A 19,541-nucleotide genomic window follows, 5' to 3' on the forward strand; every position below is an offset into this window, starting at 1 on the left:
TGAAGCTGGCAATGTTGGCTACAGTTATACCCCATGCCCATCACCTCCTGAGACTTCCTCCTGCCATAACTTTGCTGTTGCTGCTGCTGAGGAGGACAGCGGTATCTAGGAAAGAGCAAAGCTGTAGGCTCGTAGAACAGTTGGCGTGTGCAGTATTGTTGTTGGCTGTGGCCATTGCTCTCTGTAGATCTTCAGAGCTTCCTCATCGCGCACTCCACTGACCTCGGCATTATGCGCATTGCTTACGTAAGAACGGAGCTTTAGAAAGGCGTCCGTATCCCGTGACGCCTGCTTACGTAAGAACGGAGCTTTATCAAGGCATCCGTATACCGTGACGCCTGCTGTAGGTGTCGTAGGTTTATCAGTTAGCAGGCGGCTTCCGGGTTGGCCTTTGAGGTTCTCCGCTCACTAGTTCATCCCATTCCGGCCCATCCTAGCAGCTTACAGGTCTCGGGGGTGGGCGGGCGGCCATCGCGGCAGTGGCTGTACTTACTGAGTGTTGTGCTTTGAGACCATGCTGTGATTTGTACTTCATCACTTGTTTTGTTTTTGTACCTCTGCTTGTTACCCTGACTGGGACAGCTACTAGCCGGGATGGTAGCCGAGCCTGCCTTTCTCTCTGAATACACTATCTTTGCTTTGGATCCCTCCAAACAGCCCAAAGCACAGACTGGCAGTGTGGTGAGTCCTTCCACTGCTTTCTGCATTCCCGTGTGGGGAATCGCCACGTTTGGGCAGCTGTAGCACCGAGTCTCCTGGGGCTTGTCACTCACGTGCCCTCCGAGTGTCTTCAGTGTTGTGTTGCTAACCCTGCTCTAAAACCTCAGAGAACAAGTGGCTGAATTTGATGTCCAGCTGCTTCCTGGTAACTAACAGCATCCACTAATGTAATGTGGGCCTCCTTCACCGGTTAGAACTAGAGCTGATGTTTTGGAAATGCTTGCTCATACTGGAAACCCAGTATACGTGGTTAGAAATCTGTTTACCGTTGGGAGGAAGCCAAGAGTGTTTGAGTACAACTGACTTATTTTAAGGAAAATAATGTGTTGTGAAGTAAAAAAGAGTCACCAACATTGCATAGGGAGGCAGATTCGATCTACTACAGCACGTTCGTTTCCTTATCTGGAAACTACATAGGGAAGAAGCAAGCACAAAGGACATTGTATTTTAATCATTAGGTTTTTAAGAATGAAAGGAAACAGTTGTCTCTTTTTAATGAATGAATTCACTTAATTTTAACTTTAGATATGTTTTATTTTGGAAAAGGAGACTTTTTTTTAAAATCTGGAGTATCTGGTAAACTGATGATTTTAGTAAACTAAATATAGCAGGATTCACTTACTAAGGGTAGCTTCTGATGTTCCCCTGGAGGGTGGCTGAGCTGGGTTCTCGGGTTTCCTAAGTGTTGAGAGTTGGTTTAACTTGCTAGCTAGGGGTAGAAGCAGAACACCTCTGTTCTCCAACCTGGTGCATGGTGAGGGCTTGGTGCACACAGCTGGAGCCAGCGGTGTTCTTTAGGTCCAGTCTAAACCTGGGTCTAGAGGAAAAGCAGCTCAGCATGAAGATGGGTCTGAAATGACAGTTGGAAAGCTCTTTTCTCTCTGGCTCAGTAGTCTCAACCACACAGATTCACAAGTTTACTTGAAAGACAGAAAGGAAAGCAAGAGAAAGACAGACTCTGTATTGCATGTAGGAGTAATATAAACTTAAAAGGCACACTTGTTCTGAGTACAGTATACAAAATAATTTGTTTTCAATTCCTATTCTATTGTAAAAAAATGCTGCAAGATAAAAAGGAGTACTTTAAATTATTTAGAATAAACTTCAGAAGACTAGAAAAACTAATCAAATAAATTTTATATGTTTATGATTAACAATTTACATCTCTCCATGAGACAAAGGGAAACTATAGAATAGTTACTTGGTATAATAGTTAGTAGGTATAAGAATTTAGTAGGGTTAATTACGAGTTCACCAAGAGCTGAGTTCTCCTTAATTTATTTTTTAAAGGTTTGAATTTGTTCCTGGGGGCAGGCAGGATCTATTATTAGCTCTGGCTGCCTCGTAACTGGCAGTGTAGACCATGTTGGCCTCGAACTTACAGATCCCCCTTCTTCGAGTGCCAGGGCTACAAGCACCTGCTGGGACTTAATTTAGTTTTTAAAACATATTTCTCTCTTTACTTAAAGCAACAACAACAACAACAGCAACAACAACAAACAGCTGTATCCTTAGTGCCCAGGAGCCAAAAAATGGTTATAGAAAGATCGAAAACAGGTATAATGGAGCAGATTGCAGAAAAATGAAAAAATATAATTGAAGACAAGTTTGGCAGAGAAGTCAGGCTGCAGAGCAGCTAGTTGGCCGAGCAGGTTTCTGTTGTCTGAGAATTCCAGCCAGCGTCAGTATTGGAGTGGAGTGAGCTCTTCCCACCTCTCTGGGAGGCTGGCCCTGACAGCCAGCTCTCATGCTGAAGGAGTGTTGAACCAGCACCTGTTGAATGCTTACTGCTCAGGCACAGGGCACAGGACATCGTGTCCTGCCCTCTGAGAGCTGCTGGTTTAGCGTAGAGACATAGATGTCCACGTGTACACACAGCACAGAGGCATCTTAAGTGTTGCAGAAGAAAATATGCGGTATAGAGGGTGTTGGTTCCGCAAGCGAGCCAGATGGGGCTTCCCAAGCAACGGTGAAAGCTGAACACAGAACCCGGCAGGAAGGGGGCTCTGTAGATAGTGGCAAACATTCCAGGCTCTGCTGACTCAAGTTCACACTATGTATGTGTTGGGCTAGTTCGTTAGCTGAACTGTCCTTACTTGGCTGTGTAATGCAGTATTTACGTGTAACAACATTCAAAGCTGGGATGGTTATGCGTGCCTGTAATCTCAGCACTCAGGAAGTGAAGGAGGGAAGAATAGGAGTTCAAGGCCAGCCTCAGCAATTTAGTAAATTTAGTACCAATTTGGACTTTGTAAGACTCCATCTCAAAACAAACAAGGAGACAAGAAGTCCAAAGAAAAGAAGGTTTTAAGAATTATGTGCTGTGAGCTGGATTGGTGATGTTTAAACAGCTGTGAAGCAGCTTCCTCAAATGGGCTGCAGTCGCATCAGGTCACTCCCTTCAAGCACAGTCTGTGCCTTGCTGCCACTGCGCCCCTACGTCACCCATTTTACAGAGCCCTTTCAGACTTTTCTTCATAATTTAAAGTGTATTTTGATCTCACAGTATATCATTATAGTGCTATGTAAATAATGTCATATGTATGACATTGTAATTGAGATGGTGGTGAACAAGAAGATAGGTTAATTCCTATGCTCTCCCCATCCTTTTTACTATGTAATTTTATTTTATATATATTTAAATTTATTTTATGTATATGAATACACTGTCACTGTCTTCAGACACACCAGAAGAGGGCATCAGATCTCATTACAGATGGCTGTGAGCCATCATGTGGTTGCTGGGAATTGAACTCAGGACCTCTGGGAGAGTAGTCAGCGCTCTTAACCACTGAGCCATCTCTCGACCCCCCACTCCCCCTGCATGTAGATTTAAAGAAGTCTCTTAGATTGATAGAATTTAATTTACTTTAAAGGAAAGAGAAGGTGCTTTAAAGGTTAAGGAAAAGTTGAGGCATATTATAAAGTAGAAATAGTAGTGATACAGGAACATTCCCTCTCGGCACACGCCCATAAGCAGTGTTAACACGTCACAGCTCCTGTCCATCTTCGGCATCCTTTACCACCCATCTCACACCTCATGGCCAGACTGTTTCTAATCTCCACACACTCGCATTTCCTGGCTTTGGGTATTTTCAGGAAATTAGATCCTAAGGCTGGAGTGGCGGTGCACATTGTGATCCAAGACTTGAAAAGCTGAGGCAGGAGAGGATCCTTTGAACTTAGGAGTTTAAGACTAGCCCGGGCAGCCCAGTGAGGCCCTGTTTCAGAAAACAAGAATACCAAAGAAGTCCTCCATTTGTAAATATTTTGCCTTCTTCCCTAGAAAATAAGGTTAAGTCATATGACACAATAAATTTATAATACCAAAGATGAACTTGTTATCATTAAATATCTAGTTTATCTTGAGAAACTTGAGACTACTTAGACAAGCACCCGTTTCTCTTTGACCTTCCCTTGGGTTACCTGTACAGGCAGGGGAGCTGCCAGGCCAGCCTTGGGGGCAGCGCCTCCCGCTGTGCAGTGCATTGTGGTTTCCCATGGGCCCCTTCTGTGGTTGGCAAAAGAGAGAGGAAGTGTGCAGACAGAGTTCCGAAGCTCTGAGAATCCTAGGCTCTCTCTGCAGTCCACACAGCGTGAGGTAACCAGTGAGTCTCCCTTGGAGCATTCGCTCACCAGCAGAAGGAAACAGAAAGCCAGTATGTGTGGAAGAAATTTTCACTAGAATTTTTCTGAAAACGTTGATGCTGGTTTCATTTAAATTGCTGGTTTCAAGTGAATGAGACATTTCAATTTTTAATTTATTTTTATTTTTTATAACTTTGCCCAGATAATCTTGATTTGAATATGGTTTTACTGTAGAGAGCAGTTGGCACAACTTCTTTTTGGATAGTTTTCTATTTGAGTGAGCTTTGCTGCTTGACTCCCTGTTGATTTTTGTTGTGGAAACTGAATTGAGAACAGAAAAGCTTAAAGAGCTGCGTGATTAGCTTGAAATAAGTTTGTTACTCACTAATTTTTGCTATTGATTTCATGTTTTATAGCAAAGTGATTTTCTAAAATACTTAACCACACTACTTTTGGCCTGCATGAAAATATTCTAATAAACAATTACTAATTTTGTTCAATAGATTAAAGTGCCCAATAGGTCTTACTAGTTTGCTTTTTTTGACAGTTTTAAAACTTAAGTTTACAGTTCACTTTTTTATGATGTTCTTTCTTGTTCTTAGAATGCATCGACTCAGGCAACGAAATCTCCAGATGGAGTTAATAGAGAGGAGTCATCCCCGTCTCAGGTTTGTTACTTACCTACAATGTCAGTCTTTCACAGTGGTGGCCTGTCTGTCTTACTAGTGTGTGACTGCCTGAAAGGGGCTGTCAGCTGCTGTGTGTTCAAGTCCTCTGGGGCCACATAGCAACTTTGCTTGGGTAGGGTGCTCTCTATTCCCTCTGACAGAGGAAGGCATGTTGCAGAGGGACCATTTCCTATAACCACACCCTCTGCACCACTTTACAAACACAGTTGGCCTTCGGGAAATCACATCTCTGTTCTAGCATGTTCTATCAGTAGAATGGTAGCTATACCAAAAAGTCCTAGCCTGGGGATTTTCTTTTATAGAGTCTGTTATCAGCTCTACTGGGTCTCAGAGAACCTAAGTTCAAGCAATATTGATGGAAAATTAATAGTGTGGAACTTTAATAGCTGTAGAGAAGTGTGGCATATTCACCCTACACACAGACCTTTGTACCCAGGGCAGACAAAGTGGTTCAGTAGGTGAAGGTGCCACTAAGCCTGGCCACTGAGTCTGATTCCTGGGACCCACTGCTACAGATTGTCTTCTGACTTACGTACTCTGTATCTTGATATGCATAAATTAATTCATAGATATAATAAAAAACTTAAAAACAAAATCCCCAGAACCAGAAATTATTAATGCTCTAAAAGCCTTTAGCTCTGTCTGGTCCCTTACCTCATCCTCAGAGGTCACTACCATTCTCTTTCTAGTACCTCAAGTTAATTTGACCTTTATGTAAAGTCTCTGGTTTGCTTGTCTTCTTCCCTCCCTCCCTCCCTCCCTCCCTCCCTCCCTCCTTCCTTCCTTCTTTCCTTCCTTCCATCCATCTATATATTCATCCATATCCATACATACATTCATCCATCCACTTCTTTAGACTAGCAGTTCTCAACTCGTGAGTCATGAACCCTTTGGGGATCTAATGACCTTTTCTTAGGGTTTTGCATAATCACGTATTTACGTTATGACTTATAACAGTAGCAAATTGACAGTTACGAAGTAGCAATGAAATAATTTTATGGCTCATGGTCACCACAACATGAGGAACTGTATTAAAGGGCTTAAGCATTAAGAAGGTTGAGAACCACTGCTTTAGACAGTCGCACATCTCACCTTGGCTGGTCTAGAATTTACTATGTAAGCCAGGCTGGTTTCAAACCAGCAGCAGCCTCCTGAGTACTGAAATTGCAGTGTGAGCCCCAGGCCCAGCCTGCCTGGCTCCTTCTGTATAGGCTGAGATTTAGCTACGTTGCTGCCGTGACTTCAGGACATTTCCATGGCTTTCTAGTATTCCACTGGTGAGCAAAGCAGTTAAAAAAAGAAGCCCTCATTAATAGGCTAATTTGACTTAGTGTTCATTTTGAGTGGTCTTTTGTTGACCGTTTTCACATGTCTGTTGGTACCTGGGTAGGGGTGGATTTGCTGGTTTAGAGAGGGCGGTTCTGTTTAGCTTCAACCACAGCTTGCAGTTCTTTACCGTAAATCGCTCCTCATCCTCATGCTGTTTGTTACCATAACCATCTCCTGGTCAGGGTGGTCAGGGTGAGGGAGTGAGTTGTGCTTCAGCAAAGCCTGGGTGTGGGAGGAAAGAAGGGAAGCTTGGATGTCAGGGGGAGTAGTGTTCACCTTAGTGAGCTGATGCCCTTAACCTAGGTTAGATTATTACTCCTCACAACTGCCTCTGAACAGGGTGCTGCTGGCATCACCTCACAGCTCACACCGACAGGCAGGCAGGCAGGCAGGCAGGCAGGGAGAGGTTGTGTCACTTAATCAAAGCCATATACCTACTGTGGCTCATTGCCACAGGTCCCATAGCTAATACCCTTAGGTCTTCTAACTACGTTGCCCTGATGATTCTCTTATTTCTGCATTTGCTTGTGTTGGAAGCTGTGTCCCTATCTCCTGTTTCTTCATGCTAATTTTTGCCCCAGGTTGTATTAACTTACTCCATCTTTATGGCATTTGTTGTCATCAACATCATTGTGGTGCTTTCTGTCCCCATTTTACGGAGGAGGAAGCAGGACCATTGAGCTACCTGCTGAAGGCTCTGTAGAACAACCAATGAGCTGTGGTGAGGTGGACCCCTCCTGAAGGGAAGAGTCACTCTTCAGGGACTGAAGTTGTGGAGTGGGAAACCTTGCCCAGCCTGTGTAGGTCCTGTAGCTTTCCCGCTCTTAAGAACAAACCATAAAAGTGACTGCCCGTCATAGTGGACATGGAGGTCAGATGGCTGGGTCTGCAGATGCAGACTTTGGCTACTGCCCGTCATAGTGGACATGGAGGTCAGATGACTGGGTCTGCAGATGCAGACTTTGGCTACTCATTAGCTTCTGGAGGCCCTGACGTGTCAACCATCTTTACGGTTTCTTCACATGCACTTTGTATGTCTATTCTAGGGCCTTTGATAAGCATGTTGTGTGCTAGGGAACTCAAGCAGTTTTTCACATGGGCCAGAGGTGACCACAATGGAATTGCCAGTGAAAGTGGTTCTTAAGAGATTTTGTACAAGACGTACTCCTCCTCTTCCTTCTGGTCCGCCCCCATCATAAGGGTAGAACTTGCACATTATGAAAACAAACTAGAAAGTACAGAATAATATAACACCAAAACTAATTCTACCCCACAAAGACACTGTTTACCTCTGCATATGTCTGTCCTTCATGACTTCTTCTGATGGCCTCTGTGAAAATATAAATACAAATTAAAAAATATTTATAAACAAGTCAAAATGAGCTCATGGTATGCCTACTGCTCTCTAACTAGATCTTCTACGTTTGGCAGTGCATTGTGAACTTGTATATACATCCCGAAGTGTGGCCTCCACTGTGCATATTTGCGTGATTCTGGGTTGTACTGTTACAAACAGCTTGAGTTCATAGGACAGAGCTCCAGCAGGCCTGTTATTACTGGTCTGCTCCATTCCACTGCCTTCTAAACAGAGCCGTCTCATCAGTGCATTCCTCTCTCTTTCAGCCTATATTCCTTCTTTTGAAAAGAGCGATCTGGAATCATTACATCCATGAACTCACTAGATAAAACAGACTTGAATTGAGCCCCTACCTCACTCTTCACCCTGGATGCCCACACAGAGGCACAGTGTGTGTGTGTAAAGGATCTAACAAGTGGGTGGGTGGGTTTCTGCAGCAGCCCAGTGGAGTCAGCCTACTCAGCATGCTTCCTTTTGTACAGATGGGCAAACTGAAGGACAGCAACTTATTCAGGGCACCGCCAGGTGACACCCGAGAGAGTCAGAGCCCAGTCCTCTGACTCCAGGTCCAGACTTCCAGACATTGACAGTGTCTTTCACTTTTTGGAAAACAATGCTTTGCATTACTTACCTGCAATGCAAACTCTATTTGTTAGAGCCTTTCCCAGACCAAGTGACAGTAATGGATGTCCAAATGTGTGACTTTAACCCATGCTCTGTTGGCTTCGGTTACAGTCAGGTGACACACAGACTTTTGCACAGAAGCTGCAGCTCCGAGTGCCTTCTATGGAGTCTCTGTTTCGAAGTCCCATAAAGGAATCCCTGTTTCGGTCTTCTAAAGAGTCTTTGGTCCGGACATCTTCCAGAGAGTCCCTGAACCAAGTTGACCTGGACTGTGCTGTTGCCACCTTTGATCCACCTTCTGATATGGAGAGCGAGGCTGAAGATGCTCCGTGGAGCTCAGACAGCCTCAGCAGAGAGCAGCTGCTCCAGCGCTTGCGCAGGATGGAGCGGAGCCTGAGCAGCTACCGAGGGAAGTACTCCGAGGTAGGGCCTCACACAGTGGGTGTTGGCTCACAGAGCGGCCCCTTCATCTTGTCCTGTCCCTGCACCGCTCTTACCCAGGCTGCTGGCTCTGATCCTGCCTCCTGAGGCTAGATAGCTCATGGCAGACCTAGTTCAGGTCTTTCTGTGGTCAGATGCCTTTGAGCAGACTCTGTCTGACATTTGGTTTTCACATTCTCTGCAACCATCTCCAGGGTCTCCCCTGAGGTTGTGAGGTTGTCTGAGGACACCTAGGTCAAAGGTCATTCTCTTTGTTTTCTGACTAGAGTAGCTTCAGAAGTCAGACAGACTTCGCAGACAGTCTTGGTTAGGCAGTCTGATGTCCTCAACGATTTGGCTTATTCTCACTGTGCCAATATCTACATTTAAATTCGTATTGTCTATTGTGTGTCTGTCTGTGCATGCATGAATGCGTGCCATAGCACATGGAGAGGCTGGGGAGAGTCTCCTGGGAGCTGCTTCTCAGTATACCTCAAAGACTCCAGGGATTGAGCTCAGACAGGCCGTGCCCTTGGCCTTACCCACTAGACCATCTGGCCAGGCTGTTTTTATTTTTGGACATTTAAATTGTTGCCTACCTACCATGAATCTTTAAAAACTTGAGTTTTATTCTATAGGTGTGAGTGTTTTGTGTGTCTGTGTACGTGTACCACTTCATCAGGCTGTGCTCAAACGCTCGTGCTGGCTAGGATTGGGGCTTGGACTACTCGTCTCTCTCTGTTGGTCATCTATTTCTTTCCTCAGAGTTTCACTATTGCTTAATATTATAGCCCAAAACAAGTTACCTTGAGAGCTTTATAAAACAGATTCTTAACTCTCCACCGTGTCCCTCTTTCTCTGTGAGTCAGTTTTGGGTCAGGCCTTGGACTCTGAGTCCAGCAAACACTTGCATAATGTTAGTTGCAATAATGTCAGTCTGTGACTGACAGAAACCGTCCTTCCACCTTCAGGCAAGTTGGCTGCAATTCTCACCTTTAAATTGCGGGTTGAAATCTGAAGTATGTGGAGATTCACTGGCTTACAGTCAGCTTACTGTGTTGTTTACCCTTGTTATGGATCAAATTAGGCTTAACTGTCTGTACAGGAAGGACTGTTCTGATTGGTTTTTGGCATTTAGAAAGAGCAAAGTTTTAGCAGCAGTTAGAATAATGAGTTACATTTATTGAGAAATAACTAATATAATCTTGTTGCTTTGTTTTAGCTGGTCACAGCGTTTCAGACTCTTCAGAGAGAGAAGAAAAAGCTACAAGTGAGTAACTGACCATTGCTGACTCATCCATGGTTCTGAAGTTAGAGAAGCTCTCGTGAATATTGACTTTGCTTTTTAAATATTCTCCGTAATTTCAGATTATACCATTGCTGGAGGTTTGATAAAGAGTGAGTGATGGAGACCCTGGAGATGGTTTCCGTGTCACATCCTAGCTTCCTTGAGTTCCAGGTCCCCACTGTAGAAGATTTAGTATGTTTGCCTCTTTGAAACACATTTTATGCCACCCTGGTCTGCATTTTAGCTTGTTTAAAAGAATAATCACTAAAGGTGCTTATGATAAAAGTTTATCACGAAGAACAACAGTAGTCTACAGTGTTTATTGTCTGCTCTGGTGCCCCAGAGAGGCAGGTCCTGCTAATCTGTATTGATAAACAGTCATTTGTCCACCTAGTTCCTCTTTCTTAGTGATTTATTTATTTTTGCTGTTGTTGTTAGACACACAAATCCAAGCAGGTCCGAGTTACCCCGATTTCTCTTGTCTTCCTGAGACAGCCTGTGTAGCTCTCCTCCTGCTCTTCCTGAGACAGCCTGTGTAGCTCTCCTCCTGCTCTTCCTGAGACAGCCTGTGTAGCTCTCCTCCTGCTCTTCCTGAGACAGCCTGTGTAGCTCTCCTCCTGCTCTTCCTGAGTGCTGTGATCACAGGCAGCACGTCCGTGTCTGATCACAGGAGCGAGCACACAGTCTCTGTTTTCATGGACTGCAGATGGCCGTTCACTGTCTGTTCTAGTGAAAACACCCTGTCAGCCCTCTAAAGTGGGAGGCATACACCTTTTAGTAGGTTACTCTTTTAACTTGATTAAAATTATTTAAAAATTATTATTTTTTTATGAGTATGGGTGTTATGCCTGCATGTCTGTCTGTGACTATGTGTGCCTAGTGCCAGCAGAGGCCTGTAGAGGCGTCAGATCCCCTGAACTGGAGTTCTAGACAATGGTGAGCTGCCATGTGGGTGCTGAGAATTGAACTCGGGTCCTCTGGAAGGGCAGAGTGCTTTAACCAGTGAGCCATCTCTCTAGGACTCGATTTCTTTTTAATGGACAGTTACTAATTTAACCATTTGTAATGGGAATCAGATGTTTTAGAACATAAACTTAACAGCAGATAATGATAATGAATACGGTCTGCGTGCTCTGTTATAGGGAAGTCATTTGCATCTGAAGTTTGAGTTTACAAATTCCTGCTGTTCAAGTTAACATATAGTTTGACTTCTGTGTCTATGCATCTTAGCAAATGTAACTATGATGTAAACTAGATTTCTTTTTACTCTTTTGCATGAATATGTCCTATAGATGTTTAACTGGCTTTCTTTTTTTTAATTAAAGGGTATATTGAGTCAGAGTCAAGATAAATCACTTCGGAGAATTTCAGAATTAAGAGAGGTAAGTTTAGTGATTGGTACTTTGAGAACAGTAATTCAACCTCTTAGTTTAGTAGGTATGTTTTGTTACACACACTGGGCTGACCTTGTGTGTCGTAGGAAGGGACGTGAGGCAGCCTGGCTTGGGAGCTCACACAGCACATCTGTTTTATTTGTGTAGCTTTCCTATGTAGATGTTATTGAAATTAATGAAATAAAAATATCTGCCTATGTGTAAGCAGTCAGTGTCAGCTTCCCAGGCCTCGCACTGTTAGGTATTCTAGGGTCCTTTTGCCTTTCCTGCTCAGCACGTTGTGGTTGAAATGAAAGGACTTGCAGTGCAGAGCGGTGAGTCACTGCAGGCCAGGCGGAGCTCCTCCACGTACGGTGTGGCAGCACGTTTGCCTCTGCCGTGAGGAGGTTTCCAGACACCGCTTCATTGCTGCTCCCTGCTCCTCTGCCTTGTCCTGCCTGCTGCCCGGCAACACGCTCTCCACACTCCCCACACATGCTGCAGTGCTGCCGAAGGACCTTGTTACCTGTTTCTGCAGCCATGTTCTTCATGGACACCAGTGTTGATGTAAGAGTTTTGAAGTAGGTGATTTCAGGATAAATAAGAATAGTTTAGAGTTTTATATATCCTGGGTAGAGTTTTGTTTGTAGAATTTATTAGTTTAAGATATATAGACTGTTAAAAGCACAACTACCTTTAAGAAGTAGCAGATTGGTAAGTTCACAGTTGCTAGTATAAGGCTGGGGATATCTGTGCAAGGCTGAGTGGAGGAGCAGTCCTGGAGGCGGGGCAGAGGAAGAGCAGGAGAGAGAAGGAAAGCTAAGTGTTGTCCTCCAGGAGGCAGAAGAACGTGGAGCAGGCTTTCCTGTGACTCATCACAGTCTGGTTGTCCCTTAGAGCATTCATTTTTTCTAATGACACATTGTTCATATTGCTCATATGTGAATTCTTGTATCACATTGTTATTTCATTTACACTGAAATTGTGTTTAATTTCTAATTTCTTCTTACATTTTGCACACTCCCAGTTCTTATTGTTTTGCCCTTTAAAACATTGCAAACATCGTTACTTCACCAAGAATAAACATTGGCCCTTACTGTACAGATAACAGTGGCCGTTCTTCCTTTGTGAAACTTGTTTTGGATTAATTCCTTCTCCCTATGAGGTGATGGTGAAGGGACAAAGCCTCCCCCAGGCTCCCTTGACTGCCTCTGGTTTGACTCTAGGCAAGTTGGTGCTGAGGCCGCAGCAAATGGCCAGGGAGAGAAATCACCTTGAAGCTTCCTCAAGCTACCTTTGCTTTTCCTGGAGGACAATAATGTCTTTCTGCTTATGTATTACTTGTTCATTTTCTTGGATTTGAGGATAATAAGTGCAGGCCACTGATCGATCTGTTCTACTAGAGGCAGGAAGTACACCGCCCAGGTTTTATGCACCCAATGACTAGATACACCTGACAGTGGGGGCAGCCTTGCCTGAGTTCAGAGAATGGACAGGAGAAGTGGGCGGGACTTTGAGGGGCTCACGATGGTCTTTTATCTAGAGACACAGCACATTTTTTCTTGTCCGGCCTCCTATCACTCTGCTAAAGGAGTCCCTCACTGAGGGAGCTATCCTCAAGGAAATGGGGCATGGGTCTCTTTATTAATAGATGGATAAGCACATGTGACATTCCTTTTGCAGCCTGTTAGTAATCTTAGGTGCAGGGAAGAATAAAGGGCACTGTAGTACAGGATAGTGCCTCAGTGTTTTGGGAATTGATCAGTTTGTAACATTGCAAGACTTGGCAGTTCCTTATAAGATCTTGGTAGTGTCCAGAGAGACTCCCTCTAGCAGATCTGTGAGGACGGATGAGGACGGGTGAAATCAAAGGGAGGTGACCTGGGAAATCTCTCCAGAGCCATGTTGGAGGGAATGACAAATTGAGACAGCAACTTGGGGTAGGTTCACAATGGTCTAAGATAGAACCCAGACACGGGGAGGCAGTGATACAAGAATTAGATCATTTGCAAGTATTGACAAAATGACTGAATATAACTTAAATTTAGGGAGTTAAGGAGGTACATCCCCAGAACAATAAGAGGGTTTGGTATCCTGCCTGTGTACTCCAGATCTTAGTCTCTAGCATGCTAAGAGCTGAAGTTGAGGGAGGAATGGAGAGCACACGGAACTGAGCTTGGAGGGAAGAACAATCTGCAAAGGACAAAAGGGGCGGGAACGGGGGGGGGGGGGCAGGGCGGGTGCTGAGCAGGTGCCCAGATTGAAGAGGGCATTGTTGTGCCTGGGGCAGCAGAGGTAAACATGGATTTTGGGTTAAATACCTTGAGAAGTATCATTTGCCCTGACCTTAGGAACTGGAAGTTTTCTTAGGTGGTGGCATGGGTTAGGTTGGGAGTGCTTGTGACAGCCTGTCCGGGAAGGACACTGCTGGTGCTGTTTGCCCTCTTACAGCTCAGTCAAGCTTCCATTTGTACGTCGCTGTTCACCATTGCAGTTCTGTGAGAAGAGCTCTCTTTGGAGACCCTTATACTATTTAAGGAACAAAATTATTTATTGATGCTAAGGTTTTAAATATTAATGTCTTAAACATTGAGGATTCTCTAAATATTCTGTACTTTATCCCAAGAGTGAGTCAAGTCTGAAATGATGATATTGTAAACTTGAAATTTGTGTCTGTTGTTTATACTGAGACTTAACCTGTGGTACCTTCCACACTGTAGGAGCTGCAAATGGACCAGCAAGCAAAGAGACACCTGCAGGAGGAGTTTGACGCCTGTGTGGAGGAGAAGGACCAGTACATCAGTGTTCTCCAGACTCAGGTAAGACCAGGTCAAAGCCCGGAGGCCGTGAGAGCAGAACAGCGATGGGCAGGTAGCCGAGGACTTTCCAGGGTAAAGGGAAAAGCTTTGCTTCTGCCTTTCTTCTGTTTTAACAGTGTGTTTTGTTTACTGTAGCTTTTGACTGAGTGTGGCATGGCCACTAATGGCTACACTGTGCAAGTCGATTCTCTTTATCACTATAGAGAAGATATCGCTCGCTCTCTCCCTCCCCCTTCCTCCCCTCTGGTTTTTGTTTTGCTTTGTTTTTTTGAGATGGTTTCTCTGTGTATCCTTGGCTGTCCTGGATTTTGCTGTGTAGACCAGTCTGGACTTGAAATTAGGGATCTTCCTGCCTCTGCCCTCCGGAGTGCTAGGATTAAAGGTGTGTGCCACCACTGCCTGGCTTCACCTGATTTCTTTCAAAATTTCAAGAAAATATTTCTGTTGTACTTTTTTTCTAGTAATAAATTTTTATTTCTATTTCTTTTCTTTTCTTTTTTTTAGGTTTCTCTTCTAAAGCAGCGATTACAGAATGGCCCAATGAGTGTTGATGTTCCAAAACCACTCCCTCCAGTGGAGCTCCAGGCAGAAGCGCACAGTGACATGGAGAAGCTGGAGGAGAAGCTGGAGGAGAAGCTGGAGGGTGTCGGGGAAGCAGTGGGTGAGCGCCTATGTCGGAGCATAATTTAAAAATGAGAGCACGGTGTTGAGGATGGTCAGCATTCAAGCTGACAGAAGGACGCAGAAGGAAGGTGCCCTCGACCCTAACATTTCTTCAACAATTCATTCTTTTAAAATATTGACTTTTTAGCTAGGCATTGGTGGTGCTTGCCTTTAATTCCAGCACGAGGGAGGCAGAGACAGGAGGATCTCTGAGTTCGGTGCCAGCCTGGTCTGCAATGTGAGTTCTACAATAGCCAGAGCTACACAGAGAAACCTTGTCTTGGAAAAACAAACAAACAAACCAACAAACAAACCAAAAAACAATAACAAACAAACCACCAACTGACTTTTTTTCAGAAAAGAGGCAGTTGACTTAAGACTTACATAAATTTTAAGGTGATCACATTTTTAAATAATGGAACTATATAAATTATGTTACACTATTTTGGCTTTTTGAGACAGGTTCTCATTATGCTACCCATATCACTCAAATTGTGATTTCTTCCTCCGTTAGCCTTCTAAGTCCAGGCTCTCACAGAGGTCTGCATCCACCCCTGCCTTGTATCCTTGTTCTTTCACCAAGAGACTCACACAGACTTTGGTTCTGTGTGACTTTGGTTCTAGAGGCTGAGCAGCTGACCATGAGTGATGAACATACAGCGCTGCCGTCCCTGCAGGTGTGAGCACGGGCTCAACCACAGGAGAGAAGGCCTGCAGGTGTGAGGAGAGAAGGCCTGCAGGTGTGAGCACGGGCTCAATCACAGGAGAGAAGGCCTGCAGGTGTGAGCACGGGCTCAACCACAGGAGAGAAGGCCTGCAGGTGTGAGCACGGGCTCAACCACAGGAGAGAAGGCCTGCAGGTGTGAGGAGAGAAGGCCTGCAGGTGTGAGCACGGGCTCAACCATAGGAGAGAAGGCCTGCAGGTGTGAGGAGAGAAGGCCTGCAGGTGTGAGCACGGGCTCAATCACAGGAGAGAAGGCCTGCAGGTGTGAGCACGGGCTCAACCACAGGAGAGAAGGCCTGCAGGTGTGAGCACGGGCTCAACCACAGGAGAGAAGGCCTGCAGGTGTGAGGAGAGAAGGCCTGCAGGTGTGAGCACGGGCTCAACCACAGGAGAGAAGGCCTGCAGGTGTGAGGAGAGAAGGCCTGCAGGTGTGAGCACGGGCTCAACCATAGGAGAGAAGGCCTACAGGTGTGAGGAGAGAAGGCCTGCAGGTGTGAGGAGAGAAGGCCTGCAGGTGTGAGCACGGGCTCAATCACAGGAGAGAAGGCCTGCAGGTGTGAGCACGGGCTCAACCACAGGAGAGAAGGCCTGCAGGTGTGAGGAGAGAAGGCCTGCAGGTGTGAGCACGGGCTCAACCATAGGAGAGAAGGCCTGCAGGTGTGAGGAGAGAAGGCCTGCAGGTGTGAGCACGGGCTCAACCACAGGAGAGAAGGCCTGCAGGTGTGAGCACGGGCTCAACCATAGGAGAGAAGGCCGGTAGAGGAGAGAAGGCCTGTAGTAGTATCCAGACTTCCTTTCAGGAAGAGAGTACAATGACTAAAAGAACACTCAGTACTTTTGGGATAGAGCTTATCAGGGCTTAGGTTTGAGCCCGTCCCTCAGCTTTGACTTGTAAGTAGACTAAATTCAGGTGATTCCGTGTCTATTCCTTTCCAGGGTAAGGAGGTAATTTTATACTTGGGTTCTGTACCAACCTTCACGAGGTAACTTGAGAATAGTTTGAAGAATGCCACTTACTTACTGGGGTGTTCCTCCTGAGTGTAGTTAGGCTTGTGTAGAAGAACACTTTGCAGCGACTGGGCTGTAGCTCAGTGGTAGAGTGTGTGTTGAGCTTGCAAAAGACTAAACACAGCTCTCCACATCCCTGCCCTCCTCACCCCTCAAAAGATGGCACTGTTCGCAGAGTTCCTTTATAGCCTTTAGCATTTTTATGGTTTCATCGCCTCAGTGTCCGTGAGTGTTTATATGCTGTGCTGTGCAGGTGGGGGTCAGAGGCAGCTCGTGGTAACTGGCTCTCTCCTGCATGCGGGCCGTTCACCCATTAAGCCGTCTCATGTATCTCATCACCTGTGTGTTTGGTGGCTGCCCTGCTGATGCTGCTTCACCGTTTGTAGGAGGTGGGACGTCTGCTAAAACCCTGGAGATGCTCCAGCAGAGAGTGAAACGTCAGGAGAATCTGCTTCAGCGCTGTAAGGAGACAATCGGGTCCCATAAGGAGCAGTGCGCACTGCTGCTGAGCGAGAAGGAGGCACTGCAGGAGCAGTTGGAGGAAAGGCTGCAGGAGCTGGAGAAGATGAAGGTAAGAGACAGCCACCTCTGCTGTTTAAATGTGTAAAGCCAGAGCCACAGGCTCTGCAGTGGCCTCTGTTTCCTCTGGGAAGCTGCCTTCATCCCCCTGTCCATAGACAGGGTAGAGAGGGTGTCTGTGTGAGCACCCAAGTGCTCTGGGTTTTATAGCATTTACCATACACTTGAGATTTCCTGTGTGCTCCCTCATTACAGCATAAGGGCTATTTAGATTAGATAAGCTGCACTGAGTTCTCATAGGAGGCAAAGCTTTATTAGAGATGGAAATGAATTTCTAAAACTTTTTTAGGAGCTTCATATGGCTGAGAAGACTAAACTTATCACTCAGTTGCGTGATGCAAAGAACTTAATTGAACAGCTTGAACAAGATAAGGTAAAACTCCCAAATTTATGATAATGAAATTTGTCAGAGGCCCCCAGATTTGCTTTGAAAGCAGTTAGAAGCATTTATTATACACCTGCTTTTCAAAATTTTGTAGCTGCTTCCCTGAAAACTAATTTCTGGATTTGTGTAGAGTTAGCATTAGCAAACCTGATCCTCTGGTTCTTCAGTCAGTTTTTCATCCTCGACACAGCAGTAAAGGTGGCAAAGAAGTCTGTGCTCATGTCCACACCTCCCTTAGAGAGAGCCACATTACTTACGGTCAAGACGCGCTGCATGAGAATGGTTTCAGTGCCTTCTTTTACACATTGTAGAAGTAGATTGGTCATTGCCTGAAAAGTAAAGAAGGGGGAGTGTGTGTTAGCCTAAGACTTTGTACACGTGGACTCCAGGGTGCCTGCGTGCCTGGGGCGTGGAGGAAGGGCTGAGGCGGAGAGCAGCTAACACCCAGCAGGCAGCTAGGAGGCCCTCGGGGACAAACAGCTTTGCCCTGGCTCCCTGGCCCTTCTGTAATGCAAAACGTGTTCATTTCACGTCTTGGTTGATGAAGGTAGTGTTTTAGCCTAGCTTTGAAACAAAGTACCCTTTATTTTCACAAAAGTACAACCACCTAATGATCATATCTAGCAGTTTAACAGTAATTCATGATACTATCTGCTAGCCTATTACGTACCAAATAAATTCTTTTATCGCAATTGATGAAATTCTTGATTCTTCAGATTTCTCTTAATGTGTAGGTTTAGCTGTCCTTCCCTCTGACATTTCCTCTCCTTTGTGGTGTGAGTTTTGAAGACAGTGGATGGCCTACGGCTGTGTTTTAAGTTTTCTTAACTCTGCTGCGCTTCTGTGCTCATGCTCCAGAGGGGTCGGCACACCCTGCCAGTGAGGCCTGAGCGCCTTTTCAAGACCCACCTCAGGCTCCCCAGGTTCTTTTGTCCTTGGTGATTTGATGTTTTTCCACACATTGGCCTTCAGTGCTGTGTGGATTCTCCACAGAGGGTAGAGAAGCCTCTCACAAAGTGGAGGGATGGCCTTTACTTATGGTAGCTGGGGATAGTGATGGAGCCCGAGGAGGTCACACGAGAAAAGAGAGCCCGGCATAGCTGGGCTCTAGCCTTGGTCTACCCGGCCATGACAGCAGCTACCTTACATAGTGTCTGGGAGTACTTACGTGTGAAGATGCTGGTGCTAACTGTAGCTCATTCTCCTCACCAGCCACATTCAGATGCTGGTTTTGTTTGTTCCCACTTATTAAGATGGGAATTACCATACATCTACAGTAAGATTGTAAAATAAATCTTGTAACTGAAATACGGTCTGATGCTTAAGAAACTAAACTTATTAAAATATTGACACACCCTGGTCTGCTGAGGCAGAGAGTGGAGCCTGACTTCACTGTGTGAGCTACTAAAGAGACTCTTCCGCTGCTGTCCTTAGTAAGAGATGCTTGTTCTGCTTCCCACACCACTTGAGCTGCCCCTAGTGTCGGTGATGCCTTTCTGTTATGCAAATGCTTTAGAGTCTGCACTTCTGTTCAGGGAATGGTAATAACAGAGGCGAAGCGGCAAATGCTTGAGACCCTGGAACTGAAAGACGACGAAATTGCCCAGCTTCGTAGTCATATACAGCGGATGACTACCCAGGGAGAGGAACTGCGGGAGCAGAAGGAAAAGTCTGAAAGAGCTGGTAAGAACTCTGGGCTTTGTATTTGATATCAACCCAAAGTTAAAGTATTTTAACAAGTGAGCTAATTGTTGATATAGATGCTTAACCACAGGGACTCCTGAGAGGCCTCCATGCTGGGACTCAGTCAAGCTACAGCCTTCAAGCTAAGAGTGATACACACACACACACACACACACACACACACACACACACACACTTACTTATAATAGGTAGAAGAAAATGTGACAGAGACCATATGTGAAGTATTAATAGCAAATTACAGAAAATGTTTGCTAGACTCTGCCTTGGAGTA

General features: G+C 45.3%; 1 protein-coding gene across 29 annotated transcripts in view; it reads left to right on the top strand.

Moving 5' to 3' along the window:
• Golga4 (golgin A4) overlaps positions 1 to 19,541 on the top strand; it is a 78,306-nt gene that overhangs the window by 18,519 nt on the left and 40,246 nt on the right. For 9 of the 29 annotated variants that reach the window (XR_015626911.1, XR_015626910.1, XR_015626909.1 and 6 more), the window contains 10 exon segments: positions 583 to 681; positions 4,911 to 4,976; positions 8,419 to 8,730; positions 9,950 to 9,997; positions 11,341 to 11,397; positions 14,109 to 14,207; positions 14,712 to 14,868; positions 16,989 to 17,173; positions 17,471 to 17,554; positions 19,102 to 19,249. Coding sequence is in view for 22 of the 29 variants with exons in the window: in XM_087563416.1 (XP_087419542.1) it covers positions 583 to 681; positions 4,911 to 4,976; positions 8,419 to 8,730; positions 9,950 to 9,997; positions 11,341 to 11,397; positions 14,109 to 14,207; positions 14,712 to 14,868; positions 16,989 to 17,173; positions 17,471 to 17,554; positions 19,102 to 19,249 (1,255 nt within the window). In the remaining 7 variants the exon portion in view is untranslated. 29 annotated transcript variants of the gene reach the window in all.

Source organism: Rattus norvegicus, chromosome 8 (genome assembly GCF_021556685.1).
Source record: "Rattus norvegicus strain SHRSP/BbbUtx chromosome 8, alternate assembly SHRSP_T2T, whole genome shotgun sequence".
In the NCBI taxonomy this organism is placed as follows: domain Eukaryota; kingdom Metazoa; phylum Chordata; class Mammalia; order Rodentia; family Muridae; genus Rattus; species Rattus norvegicus.